The 22385-nt window shown below is 42.6% G+C and overlaps 2 protein-coding genes across 4 annotated transcripts; one reads left to right on the forward strand and one right to left on the reverse strand.

Moving 5' to 3' along the window:
* Positions 1 to 1873: 1873 nt before the first annotated feature.
* CCDC127 (coiled-coil domain containing 127) lies at positions 1874 to 6893 on the reverse strand. Of its 3 annotated transcripts, none has more exons than XM_059856367.1 (3): positions 6520 to 6893; positions 6020 to 6148; positions 1874 to 5411 (listed from the first exon to the last, which is right to left on the reverse strand). In XM_059856367.1, the coding sequence occupies exons 2-3, from the start codon at positions 6138 to 6140 to the stop codon at positions 4738 to 4740; spliced, it is 795 nt and encodes a 264-aa protein (XP_059712350.1). In that variant the 5' UTR covers positions 6141 to 6148; positions 6520 to 6893; the 3' UTR covers positions 1874 to 4737. The 3 variants fall into 3 exon arrangements, with proteins under 3 accessions (XP_059712350.1, XP_059712366.1, XP_059712358.1); XM_059856383.1 differs by having other exon boundaries at positions 6481 to 6544; XM_059856375.1 differs by lacking the exons at positions 6020 to 6148; positions 6520 to 6893 and adding an exon at positions 5774 to 5988.
* A 146-nt stretch (positions 6894 to 7039) lies between these two features.
* On the forward strand, positions 7040 to 22191 carry SDHA (succinate dehydrogenase complex flavoprotein subunit A). Its single transcript, XM_059856353.1, has 15 exons — positions 7040 to 7189; positions 9774 to 9860; positions 10152 to 10313; positions 11086 to 11229; positions 11361 to 11525; positions 12641 to 12789; positions 14086 to 14210; positions 16308 to 16476; positions 17070 to 17265; positions 18081 to 18252; positions 19569 to 19687; positions 20060 to 20171; positions 20751 to 20881; positions 21399 to 21512; positions 21847 to 22191. Exons 1-15 carry the CDS (start codon positions 7118 to 7120, stop codon positions 21931 to 21933), a joined length of 2004 nt encoding a protein of 667 aa, XP_059712336.1. The 5' UTR covers positions 7040 to 7117; the 3' UTR covers positions 21934 to 22191.
* Positions 22192 to 22385: the final 194 nt, after the last annotated feature.

A 22385-nucleotide genomic window follows, 5' to 3' on the forward strand; every position in this document is an offset into this window, starting at 1 on the left:
TTAAATGAAAAGAGAGTTGGCTTAGACTAGACATAAGTTAGAATTCTTTTACAACAAGGGTTTTGAAACACTGGCATAGGTTGCCCAGAGAGGTGGTAGGTGTTTCATCCCTGGAAATATTCAAGGTCAGGTTGGATTGGGCTCTGAGCAGCACTGTCTGTTTGGAAATGTCCCTGCTCACTGCAGGTGGGTTGGACTAGAGAAGTTTTAAAGGTTGTGCTTCCAACCCAAACCATTCTGTAGTGGTCAGTGTCCCCCTAAATTTCTTAGTCAGTGAAGTGCTATTGCTTGGGATCTGTCACACCACAAGTGCGTCTCCTCCCGCTGGCAGAAGAACATGTTGACAGTTGTAGATTGCTTCTTGCCATCTTCATTAAACAATGAACAACGTTCCTTAACCGAGTTTGTCAAGGTTTTCTTTTCCAGTACTGCAATATATGATGAGGTGCTAGTAGGTTGCTGAACTACACCCAACCCCCTGTGCCTGCCGCCTTTGCACAGGGGTCTGCCGCAGCACCCACCTCAGTGGAGACAAGTTCATTCATTTGGTCACCGAACACCACGGTTTTGCTCACCTTTCTTGTTATTATACCCGGAGGTGCTCGGGCCAGAGAGCTCTGACGGTGTAGCATTAGGAGATGCGTTCCAGCGGAGTCATGGGAACAGAGGATGCGGCCGCGGCTGCCGGCTGGAAGAGCCATCAGCCACAAGGGGGAAGCAGCATCCAGTGACACGAACACCAATCACAGCAGCTGAGCATTTTGCTCTGACGGCGCTAAGTTTAGAGGGGAGGTATCTCAGAAATACAAACCTGTTACGAACACAAGAGTGAAGAGGCATTTTTTCCAGCAGCTGGACAGCCTGGGTGATCTCAGCACAGGGCTGTTGGGGGGCATGACTCTGAACAGCTGCCACCACTGTTCTCACAATACACCAGCTCTCTTCAAACTCTTCCAGTCACAGACTCCTTGTTTCCAGAAGCACATTTACTTTGTTTACTTCAGTTTATTTTCAGGTTGCCTCAGTTTACTTTCAGTTTTTGTTGCAGCAATCAGATATTTTGCTGCGAAGCAGCCATTGCCTCATTGCTGAGCTACGCCCAATTTCAGTGAAATACTTTGCAGCTCCATCTGCTGTCTCAGATAGGCAGTGATCAGGGAAAGCTCCTGGACCAGGCAGTAAATTAATAACCAATAAATGTGGGCCTTGGCATGCAAAACAGCAAAGCCTTCATATCCAGCTGCACCACAACTGCAACTGCAACCTTGCCTTTCTTCCTCTTTTTGCAGCAATAACTCGAATTCCTTTGATTTCACCACAGTACCTGAACCGTTGACCACTGTTTCGGCCTTGTATCCTCCACAGAGGAACACTCAGTTTTCTTATCCTCACACAGGAGTGCTCAAACCTGTGCTTTATGGAGCCAGAGGACGGTGAAGGATGGTGTCAAATACAAACAGATTGAGGATCCTTTGTGGCAGGAACAAGGATTTGAAGAGTATCTGAACACTGTCCTAGAGCAGCTGGATTGCAGCTCTTCACAGAGAGCAGGGAGATAAGGGAAATGAAAAGCAGCTGACATGCAGAATGAGACATCTGAGGGATTCTGGAGGAGAGCAGAATATCCTACACAACATTCTGTTGAAGGAATGTCCCCAGTCTTTCAGAGGGATGGTCACCTTTAACCCCACATCTTTAGCTAATGCTCAGCACTTACCTGTTTAAGAGTGCTCTTTCCTGAGAAAAAAACTTTGTCACCAAGACCAAAACTTTTTACATGCCAATTAAAAAAATTTACAAGTTGGAAACTCTGAATAAAGTGGCAAATTCCAGTTCCCCCACCCACCTTGCCCAAGTTACAAAACAGTGCAGAAATATGTAAAGGTTTTTATTAATTGTTATTGTTTAATAGCTGAGTGACAATTTTATAATAAAAATAAGTTCATTAAATACTTTGAAAACAAATTATTCTTGCATTCTACATATATGGGCAGTTCCAAACAATTAACCAATTCAGAACAAATGCTGGGCAAGATGAAACTTACATTAGAATTTTCAGAATAACAACCTACAAAGGGGGAACATTTCAAAAATACATTGCATACCCACAAACATGAGTTTTGGAAGAAACTGAAAGGACCAGTGATTCTAAATCAGTTATACACTTTTAAAAAGCCTTCTGAAAGAACCCTTCTGTCTTGAGACAATGATCTTCAAAGTGTCCATGAATGATAGTTCAATTAGCTGTACAAATAAATGACACTTTAAAAAAGAGAAAGTGCATACCAAACCTTTACTACATTGCATCCAAACCTGTACATTCAAGTGTGTAAGGCTTGAATGTACATTTTCATACTGATAAAACAGTATTTTACCCTTGATTACATTTTGTTTAAACATTTTGAGTGATATGAATAATAAACTATGAAAAAATGAAAAAGCATAAAACCTTTGATCTTTTAAGGCTAACTTATACAAATTCAAGGCTTGAATCTCAAATACACTGACATTGATTCACTGTCTGCTCTTAGTCAACTGAGCAGCTGAACTGCCTGCAGGAACATGTGAAGTGTGCCACAGCCGGACAGTCACTTTCCACATCCTGAAGGAATTACACACGGACTTGGCTCATGGCATCACACATGATTAGCAACTCAATTCTCATCTTCCAACGGGAATAGGCTTGGCACCCTGACAAACTGTGGCCCTTTGGGTGTTTGTGATATCTCTTTTTTCCTCCAAGTTTGTCTACTAAAACTTTATTTATTTATTTATTTATAATCAGTATGAAAAAAAAAAAGGATTAATAAGTCAACACAACAGTATAATTAGTACTATCAAGGTAAGCAAAATCTCAACTGGAAAACCAAGTAGTTGGGAAACATCTATTCTGCTCAGGAGTTTTGTTTCATGTTAGATATTTCTACTTAGTAACTGGATTAAATTGTGCATATTGTTTCAAAAGATTTATCTGCTGTCTTCTGTGCTCAGACTACAATGAAACCAGGAGAAAAGAGTGAGAAAAACCCTACATCTGCAGGAAGATGGGCATTCACTTAGCTTGGATTGCTTCCAAACCATGGTTCTACATGATTGCCTGGTGCAAACACATTTGTCAAGTCCAGCCTTCAGTAAATAACAAACTGCTAATTAATGAACAGATAACCTACCAGCACTAATCAAAGTCAAGTAACAGAGAAGACTAGATGTTATAAACACAAGGGTAAACACTGCCCCTTTGAGGTCTAAGGCTGGATTAGAAAGGGGGAAGAAAAAAGTTTTTATTATTTTAAATACATGGCACGTTTGAAAAAAGGTGGTTCCTACTGCTAAAAGGACCCAAAGTAAACTCAAAGTTCTAAGAAATTGAAATGCACGGGTTTTAAAGTTTTGTTTGTTGCTGGATTTTTTTAATCTGGATGTTTATTTTTGTATTTATTATTCCACTTACTATTTTATTTTTTACCAAATCTATTTTTTTTACTAGCTAAATTAAAAGGCCCCCTTTCTTAAAAGTTCGCAAAGCTTGTATATCTGTAGGCTTTCATGGTCTTGTGTATGTAAAGTGGTGAACCACAAGCACAAAATTTCAGAGCTGCAGAAAAGAGTATGTACTTCAGTTCTGGGAGAAGGGAGACAGGTGGAGAGCGAGCAGTGGCTACCAGTGCAGGCTGCATTTATGTTCCCATCTGCAAATAACAAACAGGACCTGTGAAAGGAGCAGAGCCAGGTGCAATGGCAAGGAGGTTCCTACAAGCAACCCAGGAGGCAGCCAGTGCCCTGAGAGGCAGAAGCAGCAGCACGGGGACATCCATAATGGTGGCACATTGTTGGGTTACAACTAAAACCTTGACTGAGAAAAAAATAAGTATTCGTAAGGTATTTCCAATATATGAAACTATAACTTCCAGTTTATATATTCCCTAGAATTTGATAATGGATCCCAAGTGCCAATGAGACATCAATCTGTTTCTTTATGTGTTATTTGAATTAGCAACTTTTGGATGTTTCATTCATAAAGCGCTATTTGTATATAAAGCTGGAAGACAATGCAAGATTTGACTAATCTGAGAGAGGATCAATCTATTCCACCCTCAGAATACTTTCACATACACTTACACATGCACATATATATATATATATATATATATATATATATATATACACACACACACACACACACATACAACATACATTTATATGTATTTGAACACACAGACATGTAAGATTTACGTGTCAAACAGCTGGCTCCAGCACCATCTCTCCTAAACATCTGCCTCAAAATCAGTCTTGTTTAAACTAATTTTTAAAAAATAATAGTAATAAAAAAAGATAGTGTTGAGACGCCATGTAAAATGTCAGGGATAAGGAGCACAATGTGCTGCCACACCTGGGGGAGACAAATGACCATTCTCTGTTGCTGGAGTGTGACCATCAATGAGGCAAATGCCTCTAAACTGAGTTCTGTTTTGCTGCTTCTGACATCTGGGGAGTTGGCATATCTCTATACTGCAACACACAAACACGCTCACGGAGCTCAGGAGCATGCACAGCTCACCAGAGCATCTGCTGTTAGTGAGAGGAAAGGCACCAGCACTGCACACGTCCCATGCAAACACAAGTGCAAGGAGGAGGAGAGATGGCAACACAGCAGAAGAATTTAACAGCTTTGGACTACAACTGTGATTGTCCCTACCATGCATGATGGATCACATGGAATCCCACTGCTTCCCCTACTTAGCGTTTTCCTAACATGGCCTTTTCTACCCTCTTGAATTTCTGCAGTTCAACAGCGAGTTCCCAGTATCTCAGATACAGCCACATAAGCTTTCCATTTTGATTTCTGGTTCTGTTCAGCACATTGCCACAGTAGTTATCATGTTTGAAAATATCTTTTAAGCCACTCTCCACATGTAAAGCCATAGCAACAGGATTAGTTGCTGCTTTAACTAGCAGATTTTTCTCTATTTCTAGTCTCTGACTTCTGGGTATTACAAGACTGCAGTAGATGTCCTGTCTTTCCTTCAGTCCCTCTTCAAATTCTTTTAGTAAAATATTGGCTCTCTGTTGCCACTCTTCTTCCTTTGCCAGGCAACTCTGGTACAAGGTACCTTCTGCTCCAGAGTGCAGAAAGACTTGTTTTTCTCGCTCCAGCTTCTCCTGCTCCTGTTCTAGGAGCTTCCTCTCTTCCACTAGTTTGCGGCTCTGGGACACGAGGGCTTCACGGTAACTCAGGGTCCTGTTGCGCTCCTTTTCCAGCTCCACCTCCAGATGAGCAACAGCGCGACGATTCTCCGTGATTATATCCCGGTATTTGCCTTCCAGGTCTTTTTGTAAAGTTGACTCTTTTCTGTAGTACTCTTGTTTTTCTTTTTCTATTTCTTTCTGACATTCTCTGGTCCAGATCCAACCTATCACACATAAATGAGATTTCAGATGCAAGTATAACATGTAACAGTGAGGGGTATGATTAATTAGCTATGCCTGAAATGAAGCTACTAAGTGGTGAAAACCTTTCTTTCCTGCCCTTCACTACTATTTATGTGTTCCCACAAAATGTATTTCTGTGGTCCTTATTTCACAGTGAGTCACTTTAAATGATCATCCTTTCTCTGAAATAAAATACCCCTATTCTTTTATGGTCTGTAGTAGCACTACTTAGATTAGAGAAGGAAAATAAAGTCATGGAGAAACAAACTGGAGGATACTGTGGATACTACATGGAGAATTTTCTAGGCCTAGTAAATAAATCCGCAGCATCTGGCGTTGTTACCTCTGGGCTCTCCAGCACATCCTGTGTCCATTTTTCTTGAGAGAGCTTTGTGTATTGAAGCTTATTAAATATGGAGTAGTCTCCGTGTGTGAAAAGTGGTCTTTGCCTTAGCGATACCAAGAGCGCTGGTTGTTTACAGCGCCATAAACAAGGAGGACCGGGGAAGTCCCCAGGCGGGGCATGGCTCTATCCCCGCGCTGCTCCAGGAGCCAGCCCCCCTCGGGCCGGGGGCCCAGCGCTACTCACGGAAGGCGGCCAGGCCCAGCATGGGCACCAGCAGGGCGTAATTCCACCGGCTGCCGTCATCGCCGGGATCGCGCCGATTGGGCAGGATGTTCCAGTTGGGAGGGTCATTTAAGTTATTCATGAAGGCACCTGCGATGCACAGAGGGAAGAAATGGCCTCAGCAGCGCGGAGAGGGGCCGGGACCGCTCCAGCCGCCACCGTCTCCTCCCGCTGGGGCACTGGGAATTCTGTCCGAGCCCCTCGAACAGCGGCCCCGACACTTGGCGGCTTGGCCGCGCCACGAGTGGCAGCCCCGGACGCGACACAACGTGCCGGGCCCATCCCTGCTCCTGCTCCCACTCCCATTCCCATCCCCACTCCCATTCCCATTCCCATTCCCATTCCCATTCCCATTCCCATTCCCATTCCCATTCCCATTCCCGTCCCCGTCCCGCTCCCTCCACGGCGGGACCCCCACGTACGAGCCCTGGAGCGCGCGAGCCCCTGGCACTGCCACTCACCTGCCAGCCCCGCCCCCTCCCGGCCCGGCCCATCAGCCGGGAGAAAAAGGGGGTGGACAACAACAGGGCTCGCCCCGGCCTGGGGCGCTGCCGGACGTCCGTCTCCGCCCCTGAAGGGCCCTTTTTATTCCATTAACGCCGAGGGCCAGAGGCAGCCGTGAGCGGCATCTGAATGCCAGCGTCTGGAGTTGCCGAGCTTGCTTTCTGTCCTAGAGGGACAGTACGGTCTTTCCTTCACCCTTCTGTCCGAATCTCGTGTCTACGAAATGGTCTTTCCCACAACTTCAAAACATGATTCTGGCCTGTTTATTGCGCAAACTTTCAGGCGCTATCAGAGAGACAAAGAGGCTGAATCTTACTGTATTGGAGAAAAGGGAAAAATAACGGCAGTAACACAATTCTAGTTTTCGATTTTTTGAAAATGTTCTTTACGCTCGAAACAGGAGCTATTTAGAAATCTTCCATCACGCAGCTCTTGGGCAGGTGGAATCGCTCTGCAGGGCTCTCCCTCGCGGCATTGTTGGTCTGTCCCGCCGAGCCCCGCGCGTGCGCCCTTCACGTCCGCACCCCCCTCCCCACCCCAACTCTGCGGCGCGTGATGGCGGCGGCGGCGGCGGCTGCGCGGGGGCTGGCGAAGCGCTGGCTGCGCCCGGCCGCGGCTTCCCGGGCGGTGAGTCCCTGCCCCTGCCCTTTTCCCAGTCCTTGCTCCTGCCTTTGTCCCTGTCCATGCCTTTGTCCCTGGCCGCGTTCACGTCCTTGTCCCTGTCCTTGCCCTTGTTCCTGCCCTGCTTTCCCGCCGGCGGCGGCCCTCCGTGACCTTGACTCGCCCGGTGATCTTCCCACCCCCGGCAGGTTCGGTTCCTCCGGTGCTATTTTGGAGCGGCACCGACCGCGCAACTTGTGTCCCGGGGGCAGGTTCCTGGGAGTAGGTGGCTGTGGGCATGGCTGGGCCGCTCCTCCCGGCTCGGGAAGCGAGCGCCGTAGCCTGAGGCCCTGAGCAGGGTTTTGAGGGAGGGAGCGGGAGTGGGATGTGCTGGGGAAAGGCCCTGGAGGAGCCTGGCAGGTGCAGCCCGAGCACCGGGATAGAAAGCTCGCCGCAGACTTATTCTGTATCAGCAAAAGTGTGCGCAGGAAGACCAGGGACTCCTGTACTCGGCCGTGCTGAGGCCACGCCTCGAGTGCCGTGTTCAGTTCTGGGCTTGTCACTTCACGTAGGACATTGAGGTGCTGGAGCGAGTCTGGAGAAGGGCAGCGGAGCTGTGAAGGCTCTGAGCACGAGTCCTGTGAGAAGCAGCTGAGGGAGCTGGGGGTGTTAATCCTGGAAGAAGGGAGGTTTAGGGGGGACTTTATCACTCTAAAACTGCCTGAGTGAGGTGACAGGAAGGGAGGAAATGGCCTCAAGCTGCACCAGTGGACGTTCAGGTTAGACGTCAGGAAGAATTTTTTCACTGCAAGGGTGACTAGACATTGGAATGGGCTGCCCAGGAAGGTGGTGTGGAGTTACCATTCCTGGAAGTGTTTGAGGAAAGCCTGGATGTGACACTTAGTGCCATGGTCTAGTTGACCTGGTGGTGTTTGGTCATTGGTTGGACTCAATGGTCTCAGAGACCTTTTCCAGCCTAATGCATTCTGTGATTCTGGACTTGTGTGGGAAGCCAGTGTCTATCGGAGTTGCTTGAACCTGGCTGGTGATTGTGCCCGGAAAGGGCTACTGAGGAGTCTGGCAGGTTTGTGTTAGGGAGCTGGAAGTTTTGTGTGGAGGCTTGTTCTTCTCCATGGTGAGGTGGGAATTTTCAGTTTCTTCCCACTGTTCTCATCCTGCATGCTCATAACAAGCTTGGCATTACAAAAATGGGCTGTAGTTATACTTGTGTTACAAAGCAAGTGCAGAAAAGACAACTGCAGAGAGAGGGAAAGGTTTAAAAAGTGCCATGATCTTCCTGGTGGCATAAAAACTCAGGATTGCTGCAGTCAGTGTTTCCTTCAGACTTAGTGTGACATCTTTTTCTGCTTTGTGGGCTTTTGTTTGAGCTCAAAGCCTGGTAACAGCAGTGTGGAACCAGGAAGAGAGTAGCTGCCTGGAGGAGAGTACCATGGAGGTGCATAGGTGATAGGAACTGATCTCATTCCAAGATGATTGCAGAAACCAGAGATAGCAAGTAATGACGCAGTAGATTTGCTGTTATGCAAGAAGATAATTTGAGGAAACTGGTATGAGAAATGATAAAACTAGGTTGAGGAAAGTGTACTTCAGTTCACTTCAGAGGTGGTGGAAGAGGTGGACATTTGGGGCGGGAAGAGCCACTTGTTAGCATATTGTAGAGTGGTGGGACCATGAATGTAACAGCTGCAGATATCACTCCAGTGCGTTTTAGGTTATATTTCAAATAAGGAAATGCTGATGTCACTGGACAGGCTTTGTGTTGCTGTTCTTGGTAATCATACATGCTGAGTTAGGCTTATTTTTTGAACTGTGTAAAGAAGGAATACCAGATTCTGATACCTTGGCCAGGTGGAGACTAACATTCTGACTGTTTTAATCTTATCAAAGCAAAGACTGCATACTTAGTAGGTTTGGGTGTGTTTTTTGTTGGTTTGGTTTGGTTTTGAACAGGTCAGGGGGTAGGGAGTGACATTGCAGAAGGGTAAGACTTGCATCCTTGTGCTAAGTTTATGTATTAATAAATGGTTCTAAATTGGTCACTAATTTCATAAAGAATAAGATAAATATCTCTGGCTTTTGAAGCAATATGCAGCTGGAAGAGCATTCCCTACAACGTTTTTTAATTTTCAGTACTATGACCACCTGAAATAATTCCAATTCTGAGGATTAGTTGACAGGAGAGTAATTTTCCATTACTTCCCATGATTTCCACAAAGCTTCATCTTTGCTTAATTATGAAAGAACTGCAAGAATCCTTCAGCATAAATTGCAGACATATTCTTCTGTTGGTGCAGCCTCAGACAGGTCTGAGAGGCTGATCACTGTTGCTGAAGAACATAATGGATAGTCTGGAACACCCTGTTAACTGCAGGCTATTCTCTCATCAGTCAAACCTTTTTTGATTATGTAGCATGATTATAGGAAAGCCAGAACTTTATTACAGGTAGCTCTAAAATGCATTAATGCTCTTGTATGTGTGTTACCAGTGGTGAGTGAAGATTTGTTGTAAAGGTGGGATAGCTGAGAGTGCTGTAAGTCTATCCTGTAGAAACATCTGTTCCATAATAGTTGTCTTGGCTTCTTTCCATAGTGGCCAGCAGCGTGCCAGGCTCCCGCACGGAACTTACACTTCACAGTCTATGGAAAGAAAAACGCCTCCACGAAGGTGTCTGATTCGGTATGTCTGTACTTTTTATGTTCTGATTCAGTCAAGCACTTAATGCTTCACAGGCATGAAGCTTTCAGGCTTTTACTGGAGCACTGTGTTCAAGTGCTTTGTGAGACTGAGTTGCTGAGGTGTGTGGGTCTTTTTTATGACAGTTTCCAAGCAAGAGAGTATTTCAGATGTAGGAATTGCTGCAAAAGTCTGTTGAGAATTTATATACCAATCCTGCTTGTGTTTTTATGAAACTTATTTGACTTATCTTGAACTATTTGTGATCATAACAAAGTGATTTATTTCTTCCAGATTTCTACACAATACCCAGTAGTGGACCATGAGTTTGATGCAGTTGTTGTGGGTGCAGGAGGAGCAGGTCTGCGGGCTGCCTTTGGTTTGTCAGAAGCTGGGTTTAACACAGCCTGTGTTACCAAGCTGTTCCCCACCCGCTCTCATACTGTTGCTGCACAGGTGAGAAATGAGGCAGAACAAATGTTTAAAAAATGCCTGCAGTCAGATAGCTGATTTGGGTGTAGAATCATCATAAAATGGTTTGGGTTGGAAGGGACATTAGGGGTTACCCAGTTCCAGTGGCCTTGCCATGGGTAGGCATTCCACACATTAGATTAGATTGCTCAGGATCCCATCCAGTCTGGTTTTGAACACTTCTAGGAATGGGGCACTTGAACATCTTGTTTCAAGGCCATGCTTCTTTTTATAAATATTGCATGTTTAGTTGAAACTTTTTCAGAGGGTCGGATATAATAAAATCACAGGATCAGTAAGTTTGGGAAGGACCTGTAAGATCATAAGAGCTTAACCATGAACTCATCACTGACAGACTTTATATTAAGTAACAGGTACTTTTCATTTTGCTTCCAACTAATGACATTGCAAGACACATTTTTTTAATCTCAGTTGCAGTTGTTGTTAAAACCCTTATTTCCCCTTATGTGTTTATTTTTATTATACTGCCCCTTTTTTCTTCCCCATTTCTAAACATTATCAAAATGCAGTGCTGCTTCTCTTCCTCTTGTGTAATTGTGTTTCACTGCGTTACAGAAAAAAGCAGGACAAGCCATTATGAAACTGAGGAGTTTCACAGCCACATTAAATCTGTCTTGACTATATTTCTTGTACACAGGGTGCATATCTGGTATGTGATTTTTAATAGAAATGAGGTAAACCTACTAAAGCTGTATTTGAGTAATGTAATTCCAGGAAAATGGATTTTCATTTTCAGGGAGGTATCAATGCTGCTCTGGGGAACATGGAGGATGATAACTGGAGGTGGCATTTCTATGACACAGTGAAAGGGTCGGACTGGCTGGGTGACCAGGATGCCATACACTACATGACTGAGCAAGCCCCAGCTGCCGTGATAGAGGTGAGACTCATGGGATTTGATGTCAGCTGAAGTTATAAATAACATGGGCTAGCTTCCAAGGAGATCTCCTTAAAATAACTCGTCATATTGTGATGCACAAGAGTTCTGATGCTTGTATTTGGGTTCATCAGCTGGAAAATTATGGGATGCCATTCAGCAGAACTGAAGAAGGAAAAATCTATCAGCGTGCATTTGGTGGACAGAGTCTTCAGTTTGGAAAAGGAGGACAGGCCCACAGATGCTGTTGTGTTGCAGACAGGACTGGACATTCACTCTTACATACTCTGTATGGCAGGGTAAGCAGTTGTGAAGTTAACTTGGTTTGGGGTTTTGTGTTTACTGATTTTTTTTTTTTCCTTTTTTCCCCCAGAGATTGAAAAACGATAATCAAATCCAAACCAAACAAACATGTAACTGGTCACATAGAAATGAGGATTCCAGGGGAATGGCTTATAGCAGTTCTGTGTTACCTTCCTTCCTGAGGCAATGGGGAGGGATGAAGACAATAGATGCTAATTATTGTACAGTGTCAGTTTTGTGGTCTGGACTAGTTCTGCACTGTTAGTACTTTTGTGTCTGTAAACTAGACCCAAAGAGAATTTATGTACACTTCTCCCCAAAAGCCCCTTTTTTCCAAAAATTTGACACAGCAGCATTGGGGAACTCTGAAAGAGGTACAAGCCAGCATTTTTTTTTTCATTCAACTTCAAACTGGGAGGAGGGGGAAACAGAGGGTGTAAATGAAATAAGGCCTACTGTGCATTCCTGATCTTGTTCTATGGCAAGTAAGTGACTGGTGTTCCAGCATGTCTGCCTATTAATTCTACAAATCATAATTGAAGGAAGTGCTGGCTGTTTGAAAATGGTAGTGAGCTACTTGAAACCAGAAATCCAAGTACCTAGTAGCTACTGTTTTTTATTTACTTTTTAGCCAGCTAATTGCTTTCCTCCAGGTTAGTGGTGTGTGTGCTGCTGCAATACAAATGCTCTGTCCTGCCAAACACTGCTCTGATCCCTGAGGGCATGAAAGAATGCTTGACTCTGTGCCTGCTGCTCCTGCTGGTTTATTTGGGTTCTGGAGGTGTTTCTCATTTCTCTGGGAGAGCTTAAGTGCAGCGTGCTTCTACATGTATGGAGCACTGCCGCTGGCTAATGTGTTGCCAAATGTAGACTGAAATGACAAGTCCTGCTGCCTAGCTCCTGACTGCTCAGAATTAAGTGCTTTTGCTACTACTTGTGTCTTTTAAAGCTAGACTAGATTAGTTAGCAAGTTCTTTAATAAATAGTTATGAGGAAACAGTCTTCCCTGAGAGTTGGTGGGGATGTTTTTTATCCTGATAAAACCCATGTGCATGGACAGTTCTGAAGAGAGGTTTCTTCAGTAAAAGTTCCTTTTGTAATTTTCCTCCAGTCTCTACGATATGATACAAGCTACTTTGTTGAATATTTTGCCTTGGACTTACTTATGGAGAATGGAGAATGCCGTGGTGTTATTGCTCTCTGCATTGAAGATGGAACCATACATCGTTTTAGAGCAAAGAACACGGTCATTGCCACTGGGTAATGTAACATTTGATGAAGGACCAAAACTTGGGAGTATTACCAGTTGAAAGTTTGTGTGCTTGTACATGTGTTTGGATCCACAGTGTGGAGAAGATACATTGACCAACAGGACATAATTTATAGGTTCATTCCCCTCACACTAAGAGGGATATAACTGAATTCAGTCACTCCCTCTGAAACAAGGCACATGCTAATTTTGTGACCAAGTATAAATTTGGTATGAGGTCTAACTTTGAATTCTAGAACAATGATATAAAGTAAGAATGTAAGATGTGTAAGAGTAATATATATGATTCAGATGGTCTTCAATTTTTAAAACATGCTGTTTAAAACAGACATTTTGGCAATGCTGCCAACATGTCTGTGTGTAGAGTTCTGAATTTCCTGTAGGAAACAGCTTTTGTCAAAATTCCAGAGATTATTTTTCATTAAGATACTGCCACTGTGCTTCTAACTATTCTAGGATAAAATTATATTATGAGTGTAACTTAACATTACTTGGTTGCAAAGTTTGCATATGTTTATTAGGATGCTATTTGCATTAGTCTTTTGCTTCTTATGGCACTGTCCTATCTATTTCATGATGAAAAATATTTATAAATGTATCTGAAAAATACACTTATAAATTAATTTATAAAAGGTTGCCTGCATAGTTTGTCTTTCTGCTTTCATGCTTGTGTACTTTGAGGTACATGGAATATGTACATTGCTATTTCTCATGAGAGTTTGTCCTGAAATTGGGCTGATTGGCTGGTCTCAATAATGTTGGAGGTTAACCTAGATGCTAGCAGTATAATAATTAATGTTTAATATGTGGACAACCAAGTTTTATAATAATTAATATTTAATACGTGGACAACCAAGTTTTTAAATCTAAGAATATAAAACCAGGATCATGGACAATCTAAACCATCATTATATGCTATTTTTTATTAAACTGCTAGTGATTGGTCTAGTGAAACTGAATGGTATGGATTGAGAAATATTTCTGAAAGAACCTTTTTTTTTTCCTGGCAGAAAGGCTTCTGATATTAACCTAACAATCCTGCTTTGGGATTGGTTTTCTTTTTCTTCAATCTTCTGTCACCAGCCATTTTTCAAGTATGGCTGAGCAAAACTGGGCTAAACCAGTTTTGTTTTCTTTTGGTGGAAATAGTACAGGAGATGGTAAAACTTAAGCATTTTTCTTATTAACCTTTTTCCACTGTTGTGCAAACAGCATAGTTAGTGGTATGTTGTAGCGTTGTTTTAATTTTTCTTCCTGTTAATTCTGCTAACTTTTGTGTTCTGCAGTGGGTATGGCCGCACGTACTTCAGCTGCACATCTGCTCATACTAGTACTGGTGACGGCACTGCCATGGTCACGCGAGCTGGGCTCCCTTGCCAGGACTTAGAATTTGTGCAGTTTCACCCTACAGGTACCGAATATGACATAGTGCTTACAACGTTATTTTTAATGAGTTGAACAGATTTTTATGTTGTTTTAAAATGTCACAGAATTACAGAATATGCTGAGTTGGAAGGGACCTATCAGGTGCATTGAGCCCACTTCCTGGCCCCGGACAGGACACCCCAAGAGTCACACCATGTGCCTTAGAGCAGTGCCCAAACACTTCTTGAACTTTATCTGGCTTGGTGCTGTAATCACTCCCATGGGGAGCCTGTTCCAGTGTCCAGCCACCCTGTGGGTGAAGAACCTTTTTCTAACATCCAACCTGAACCTCCCAAGACACAACTTCAAGCCATTTCCTTGTGTCCTGTCACTGGTCACCACGGAGAAGACATCAGTGTCTGCCCCTCCTCTTCCCCTCACAAGGAAGTTGCAGGCTGCATTGAGGTCTCCCTTCAGTCTCCTCCAGGCTGAACAGACCAAGTGACCTCAGCTGCTTCTCATTCAGTTTTCCCCCAAGGACCTTTACCATCCTTGTTGCTTTCCTTTGGATACCCTCCAGTAGTTGAATGTCTTTCTTATATTGTGGCACCCAAAAACACCGCCAGCACTCGAGGTGAGGCCACCCCAGTGCAGAGCAGAGTGGGACAATCCCCTCCCTTCCCCAGTGATGCTGTGCCTGATGCCCTCCAGGACAGGGTTGGCCCTCCTGGCTGCCAGGGCACTGCTGACTCGTGGTCAATTTGCCTTTGATCAGGACCCCCAGGTCCCTCTCCATGGCACTGCTTCCTAGCATCTCCTTCCCCAGTCTGTGGATGCATCCAGGTGCAGAATCCAGCAGTTCCCTTGTTGTACTTCATGCAGTTGGTGATTGCCCAGCCCTCTTAATTTGCTGGGGTCTCCCTGCAGGGCCTCCCAGTTGTGTAGTGTCTGCATACTTGCTCAGTATCCCTTACAGTCCTGTGTCCTATTCATTTATGAAGATGTTGAAGAGCACAGGCCCTAAGACAAAGCCCTGTGGAACCCCACTAGTGACAGGTCACCAGCATGATGTCACCTCAAGCATGATGTGCTGAATTCAGTTTCCACTTTTCTGCAACATTTGAGAAGTTGCTTGTGACGTGTTTAGACTTGCCTGCAGCTGTTGTTGAATATAAATTTGAGAGTAAGACATATAATGTGAGAAAGGTCTCAGCTGTTCTAATTTAAAGAGCAGTGCTTAATATTTTGAGGTTCTGTCCTTATAATACTAAGTAAGAAGTTTTATGAATTACAAGCTGAAACTACCTCTTAAACTTTTATTTCCATTGTCCTTAATATTTTAGGGGTTTCATATTAGATACAAGAGCAATGGGTCAGGTGCAAATGTTAGGGAATTATATACTAGCATCTTCAGTGAAGTGGGGTAGTTGAAGTTAAGGTATATATATAATAGAACTGTGGTTTTCTAGCACAGTATCTAAACTGATCAGTATCTAAACTGTGGATATCAGTATCTAAACTGTGGATAACAATGATCACAAACTAGATTTGTAGCTAATTAAATGCTTCATTTTAACTTGTAATGCAATTTTTGTAAATGGCTTGTATAATTTTACAATGTTATTGTTACAGAGATCCAATGTTCCTTTGACTTAAAGTTTTTCTAGTTAAAGAAGCTTCACTGCTTGCATGATAATTCTGTAGCTTTTAAGATAATTATCAAGTGAAGTGCATGAGTTAGTTTGCAAGTAATCTTTTATGTTCCACAGGATTTGAAGCCATCTTGTACTGCTTCAGCACAGAAAAGGGAACAAAAATGGGCAAATGGACCTTGAAAGAATTAACTTCTGGTTTATTAAAAATCTTATAATAATTGGTAAAGGTCTACAAGGTCTTTATACAATTCTCCTGATGTATTGATAGGTGCAGATCACTTCCAGTTTTAATATTTTAAATACTGTGGGTGGAAAAAGTGTTTAAAAGGAATAACAACATTTTAGGGACAGTTCCTACAGGTATGATTAGGGTGGAGTAAAATCTGCACCTCTGATTATTTTGAGAAGACCTTGTTTATTCAGTGTTCATCCTGATTGTGAAGCTGTGTGGGGAAATCTCCTTTGATGGTGTTTTCATTCTTGAACAGGTATCTATGGGGCTGGCTGCCTTATCACAGAAGGATGTCGTGGAGAGGGAGGTATTCTGATCAACAGTCAAGGTGAAAGATTCATGGAGAGATATGCACCTGTTGCCAAGGATCTGGCTTCCAGGGATGTAGTGTCTCGTTCTATGACCATAGAAATCCGTGAAGGAAGGTTAGTTAAATGCTCTTCACAAAGCTGCAGAACAAACTCTTAATCATGCTAGACTGTGAAGTGCAATAGTTCATTTGATAAGCACATGGTAATTCATGAGAGTGAGCTGTAATGACTGTTAAGCTGATCTCTGTGTGCAAGGCAGAAAATCTTTCTTGTTAATTCCTAATGATACTGACAGAGAACAGATGATGTTAAGTGTCTCCTGTTTGAATTCAGTATGTCTAGAGACACTTGCTCAAACAAGCTTAATATATATGCTCTTACTACCAACAAAATAATTTGGTGCTGTTCTCTTGGCTGATTACCAAGTTTTACATATTTCTGCAGAGATGTAATAGTTGAAAATCTTAAATAATGTGAATTACTGTGGAAAGACCGCTGGGAGTTGGGAAATGCCCTCAATTCATCCAAGTGCCACAGTCTTATTAAATATACTAGATATTAATTTTTGTCAGATAATATTTGAAAAAGAACCTGTTTATTTTCATAAATGAAACAAACAGGATTAGAAATGCTACTAGTGTTTGTAAATTCCTGTTATGTATTCCAATGTTTGGGGTTTTTTTTGGTTTTTTTTTTTGTTTTGCTAGGGGTTGTGGTCCTGAAAAGGACCATGTGTACTTGCAGTTGCACCACTTGCCACCACAGCAGCTGGCCACCCGTCTCCCAGGGATTTCTGAAACAGCCATGATATTTGCTGGAGTTGATGTCACTAAAGAGCCTATCCCTGTCCTGCCTACTGTGCATTATAATATGGGAGGTATTCCTACTAACTACAAGGGACAGGTGAGGAATACACATCACTTTTGGGCTGTATTTTCATCATCACACTAGGAAATTACTTTCCAAATAGAAAAGCTTTAAGAATGTTTTTTATAAATGTAAGTATGATTAATACAATTTTTAATAATAATATAATAATGATGTCAGAGTACTTAAAACACACAATCTTTTTGGTTTTTTAAAATAACTTGATAACCATGTTCCAGTCCATCTAGAGATGGTAGTTCCAAGAAACATCTAAAATGAAATTACTGTCAGGTCTGACAACAGTTCTGTGTTAGTTGAGCTGAGGATAATATAGTTGAGCATAGATCAAAGTAGGCCTCTATTGCATTCTGTAGCATGAGTTAATGTGTATTATTCCTCTGTAGTTCATGTAATCTAAACACCAAAGCAGATCCTCCAACTTACTCGGAAATCAGTGTGATGGTGTCATCTGAATTATTCTCTTCCTGTACTTGTTAAATTTCAGTGTAAAATTTTGCGTTAGAAGCATGTGCATATCAGGCTTTATTCCTGTGCATTTCTGACTTGCTGCAGAATTGTGGTGAAACAGAACTATGCACTCTTCATAAGAATATGTAAGGAAATCTTGGGGTTTAGTCCTGTCTGTATTTACATACAGATGTAAATGTATGTATTTGCATAGATTTCTACTTGCCCTTTAGAGCTAAGATAATTCTGTGTTTAGAGGTGGAAGAAACTTTAGATTGCTGTGTTCCACCATTACATGCACGTGGCCTTTGCAGATAGGGAGGTTAGCTCTGTTTCCGAGTGTTTTCAGTGGCTGAGTATTCATGGAGTGTGTGCCGTGGCAGGTGATCACACACGTGAATGGTGAGGATAAGGTGGTGCCTGGCTTGTACGCCTGCGGGGAAGCGGCCTCTGCATCCGTCCATGGCGCAAATCGACTTGGAGCAAACTCCCTTCTGGATTTGGTGGTCTTCGGTCGTGCTTGTGCCCTGACTATTGCAAGTACATGCAAGCCTGGTAAGTCTTGCTTTTCAGAGACATTTGCCTTTATGATGTAGTTTCTGCCCAATGAAGAGTTGTTGCTACCTGATTCAAATTTAGAATGATACTCATAGGCTCTTACTTGTTAGAAAAGGAAGAAATCAGTGTTTATGCTTTTGGTAGGCATATTCTGTGCCAGGCAAATGTTTTGACATTACTATTTGCTTTGTAATTGATCCTTTGATAACTAGAATTGGGCCAATGCTATTGGCAAGAGCTGTTAGGATTTTTGACAAATCAACACAGACTATTGAATGTGAAGACTGTATTTTCTACATACTGCACCATCTTCTACATCAAAATTTTATCTGTCTTGCACTTGGCACGTTTGTATAGTGGAATTTGCTGCCACTGTGCTGATTTATTTATAAGAAGGACTGACAAGTGCAAGTGGTGAGAGGTAGTAAAAATTGCAATATCTCATTCACTGGATTCTCACTTCTGTATCTTACATATGTTAAAATAATCTGGTTCAGACACAGTTGTTGACCTGAGAAAACAAAAAAGCAAGCCCTCCCTTCCAACCCCCAACAAAATACTGAACATGGCACTTACATTGCCAGAGCAGCTGGAGTCCACAAATAGTCATGTGTTTTCTTACTGCTTAGTGTCCATACTGCATCAACTGCTGAGACTGATGATTCCTCATGGAATCAGCCTAGATCTTGTGGTGCCTATTTGGTCTGGCTTTGTGCCAACATTTATTTGAATCCTTCTGTGGCTCTTTAGCGTAAGAAATTGTAGTAGGGGGTTTATTAATCTGAATGCAAAGCTACATGTGAGATGAACCGTGCTGGTAAGATGCTGTGTTTGCTTTGTTGCCCAGTAATATGTGGCTTCCAGTATTAGAGGCAAGATGCAGAGCTCATGTCTAACTGCCAGGCTTATTGACTGCTCCTGGTCCCTTACACATCCAAGAAAAGGTGGGAGGTTTGGGGCTGAGGAGACAAGGAAAGCATAGCAGTAGGTGGCAAGGACCATGGGCTTATTCCATAGTGTAGAAGAATCTTCATCAAGTCCTGCTTTGAAAGAATGAATAGCAGAATTTTGCCAAACCTATAAAATCTTAATCAATTGTTGTAGGAAAGAATGGGATTCATATTCCACTGAGAACTTTAAATACATGGATACAATTGGTGGGACTTCAGAAAAGTTGTACTTAGTGGGCACCTCAGAGGAAGAAAACAGATTATGTTTTACTTGAATCGGATTTTTAGTAATTGATAGTCTCTGAAACTGCCTGAAACCAAACCCAAGCCTGACTACCAAACTTACTAAAATTTTCTTATTAGGAGAGCCAGTTCCTTCCATTAAACCAAATGCTGGTGAAGAGTCAGTTGCTAATCTTGACAAGTTAAGGTTTGCTAATGGAAGCATAAGGACTTCAGAAGTGCGACTTAACATGCAGAAGGTAAGCCTCGGGAAGCTCTCAGGGATAGGGTGGGATAAGCTGCAAGCAACTGTGGGGTTTGGTGACTTGGCAAAGTGCATGTCAGGATTTGTCATGCAGAAGAAAAAGTGGGTGAGAAGAGTGTGTCTTAAGCAAAGGTTGTATCACTTGTTAATTCCTTCTTCCCTTCATGGTCATTCCCTTGTGTAGTTTACCTGCTGTATAATAGAGTGGGGTTTCAGTTGTTTGGGGTGAATGGAAGAACGTAGGGTTTTTCAGGCTGCAGACAAGTTTGAACTCAGAACAGCTCTGTATCAAGCTCTTCTGGAGCTAAGGAAGTTACATGCTTTCATATGCTGCATATCAAACTGATTTTGTTATACTGTGTTGCAGGCAATGCAAAACCATGCTGCTGTATTTCGTACTGGTTCTGTACTCCAAGAAGGCTGTGAGAAGCTTAGCCAGATTTATGGTGATCTGGCTCATCTAAAGACTTTTGACAGAGGTAATGTGATAGCAAAGAACACACCTTGCCCAGAGTACTCCGGGAAGAGTGCTGGTGCCTTTGTTTTTGCTTGTTTTTGTTTTGTTTTGTTTTTTTTTTTTCTGTAAACCTAACATGTTTCTTGACTTTTTGGCTGAAGATTTTGACTATTTTGAATCTTTCAAAATATTTTGTAGAGCCCTACTTACTAAACATGGTAATCAGGTAAAATATTTGACCTTTGCAGTTTTCTGGTTGAAAAATCTTTCAGAGAAGCAGAGACTGAAATTGGATTTACGTGTGTAAGGTACAAACTGCCCTCAGAACATGATGTGAACTTCTCCAAGTACTAAGATGAATGATGAAATTTGTCAGAATCTTCTGAAAGTTGGGAGTTGCAGAGAGTTGGCTGAACACTCGATTTTCATTGTCCAGCTGAGCAGATATCACAATGCAGACAGATACTGCTGTGCCTTGTGGTATATCTTGCCTTGGTATATCTTGGTTATTTAAGTGCAACTGATGATGCACCTTTGGTTCACTCAAAAGTAATTCTCTTGTTTGTAGACCATCTTCCATAGTGTTTTAATATTTTACCAGGTATTGTGTGGAACACCGACTTGGTGGAGACCCTCGAACTGCAGAACCTGATGCTTTGTGCTCTACAAACCATTTACGGTGCTGAGGCTCGCAAAGAGTCCCGGGGTGCCCATGCCAGAGAGGATTATAAGGTATAAATGTTTTCTGTGACCTGAATGTAGGACTGAATCTCCTTGTTATGTGCCCTCAGATGGATTATTTTAAAGTTGTAACATCTTCAAATGCAGTCTTCAGTGTTAAGATTAGTGTAGTATTTTTTGGGGGCCCTATTTGTTCTGCTCTGTCTCCTTGTTATTTATAAAAGGACCAATATACGGAACACTGGGAATGATCTTGAGAAGAGTTGCTCCATATGCACATCTGAGTGATTAGAGACCTCCATACCAGGACTATAGTAATAATACCATGGATGCAGAAGCAGGACATAAAGAGGCATAAACAGAATTGTCCTTTGCAAGGAAAGTTACCTTAGAGCCCTTGTTAAGCCTGAGCATTTCAAATTGGACACGGGCAGTGTTAAGAGAAAGCTTGCTGTCTGTTCTGAGACATGCTGGGTTACAGGTGTAAGTGAAATGCAGCTGATCTCGTGTTTGTAAAGTGATTTGCACATACAGTTTCTGGTCTGTCCTAATCTCATTTTCTCCCTAGTTACGGGTGGATGAGTTTGACTATTCTAAGCCACTCCAAGGCCAACAGCGGAAGCCATTTGAGGAGCACTGGAGAAAGCACACCCTGTCGTATGTGGATATCCCAACTGGGAAGGTACTTTGAGCTTGGTGCTTGAGGATCTTTTTTGCTGTTAACAGCTGTTCTCGTAAACAGCCTTGGAAATTGTGATAATCCTGCGCTGTTGATCTTTGGGAAGTGACTTTGCTATTTGAGCTGGAATTGGGTTTCCCCTTGTGTCAGACTAGTTCAAAAGCTTTTTTCTTCTAATGGTGACAAAATGTGCTGTTGGGTGTTCAGTAGAACAGCTTTATGAGATTTCAAAGACAGAATTGAATTCTGACCCTATAAAAATTTAAACTCTTGGGGTTTTTTGGATCTCATTCTTTAATCCTGTTGTCCTGAAGTTCTTTGTTCCCTCTTACTTCAGGTTACCTTGAAGTACAGACCAGTGATCGACAAGACTTTGAATGAGCAAGATTGCCAGACTGTCCCACCAGCGATCCGCTCATACTAGCAGCTTCCATCTCACTTGAAGCCCTCTCCCAGAGGGGCCAATGTACATAAGCATAGCACAAGCAAACCAAAATAGTGTTGGCACTTAGCACTGAATGGAAAATGCTGACAAAACTTTTCTCCAGCTTGTATTCTCCTGTGGCTTACTGTACATTTATTAACAGTGGAATGTAGAACAGCTTATGTTCTTTCACTCATCTGTCAAAAGGGACAGCGAAAACACAAAATGTGTCTAAATAAAGTCATTACAAGTCTTGTATTTGTTTGAATATGCTGATCTGTATATAATTACAAAGCTCTTATTGTGAATGTGTAGTTATTTCCATATTTTAAGAGCAAGAAATGTGCTCAGTGACAGGACAAGAGGCAGTGGGCACAAACTGAAGCACAGGAACTTCCATCTAATTATGAGGAAGATGATCTTTACTTTGAGAGTGGTGGAGCTCTGGAACA

The sequence above is a fragment of the Haemorhous mexicanus genome, chromosome 1, assembly GCF_027477595.1.
Source record: "Haemorhous mexicanus isolate bHaeMex1 chromosome 1, bHaeMex1.pri, whole genome shotgun sequence".
NCBI classification, from domain to species: Eukaryota; Metazoa; Chordata; class Aves; order Passeriformes; family Fringillidae; genus Haemorhous; species Haemorhous mexicanus.

Bases quoted from the DNA above. Each gene is read 5' to 3' on its own strand.
- CCDC127 (XM_059856367.1), bottom strand. From the start codon at position 6,140: ATGAATAACTTAAATGACCCTCCCAACTGGAACATCCTGCCCAATCGG. The intron at 5,412-6,019 runs GTGAGTAGCGCT...TATGTGTGATAG, and splicing joins GCTGGGCCTGGCCGCCTTCC to GTTGGATCTGGACCAGAGAA.
- SDHA (XM_059856353.1), top strand. From the start codon at position 7,118: ATGGCGGCGGCGGCGGCGGCTGCGCGGGGGCTGGCGAAGCGCTGGCTG. The intron at 11,526-12,640 runs GTAAGCAGTTGT...ATTTTCCTCCAG, and splicing joins TACATACTCTGTATGGCAGG to TCTCTACGATATGATACAAG. The intron at 14,211-16,307 runs GTACCGAATATG...ATTCTTGAACAG, and splicing joins TGTGCAGTTTCACCCTACAG to GTATCTATGGGGCTGGCTGC.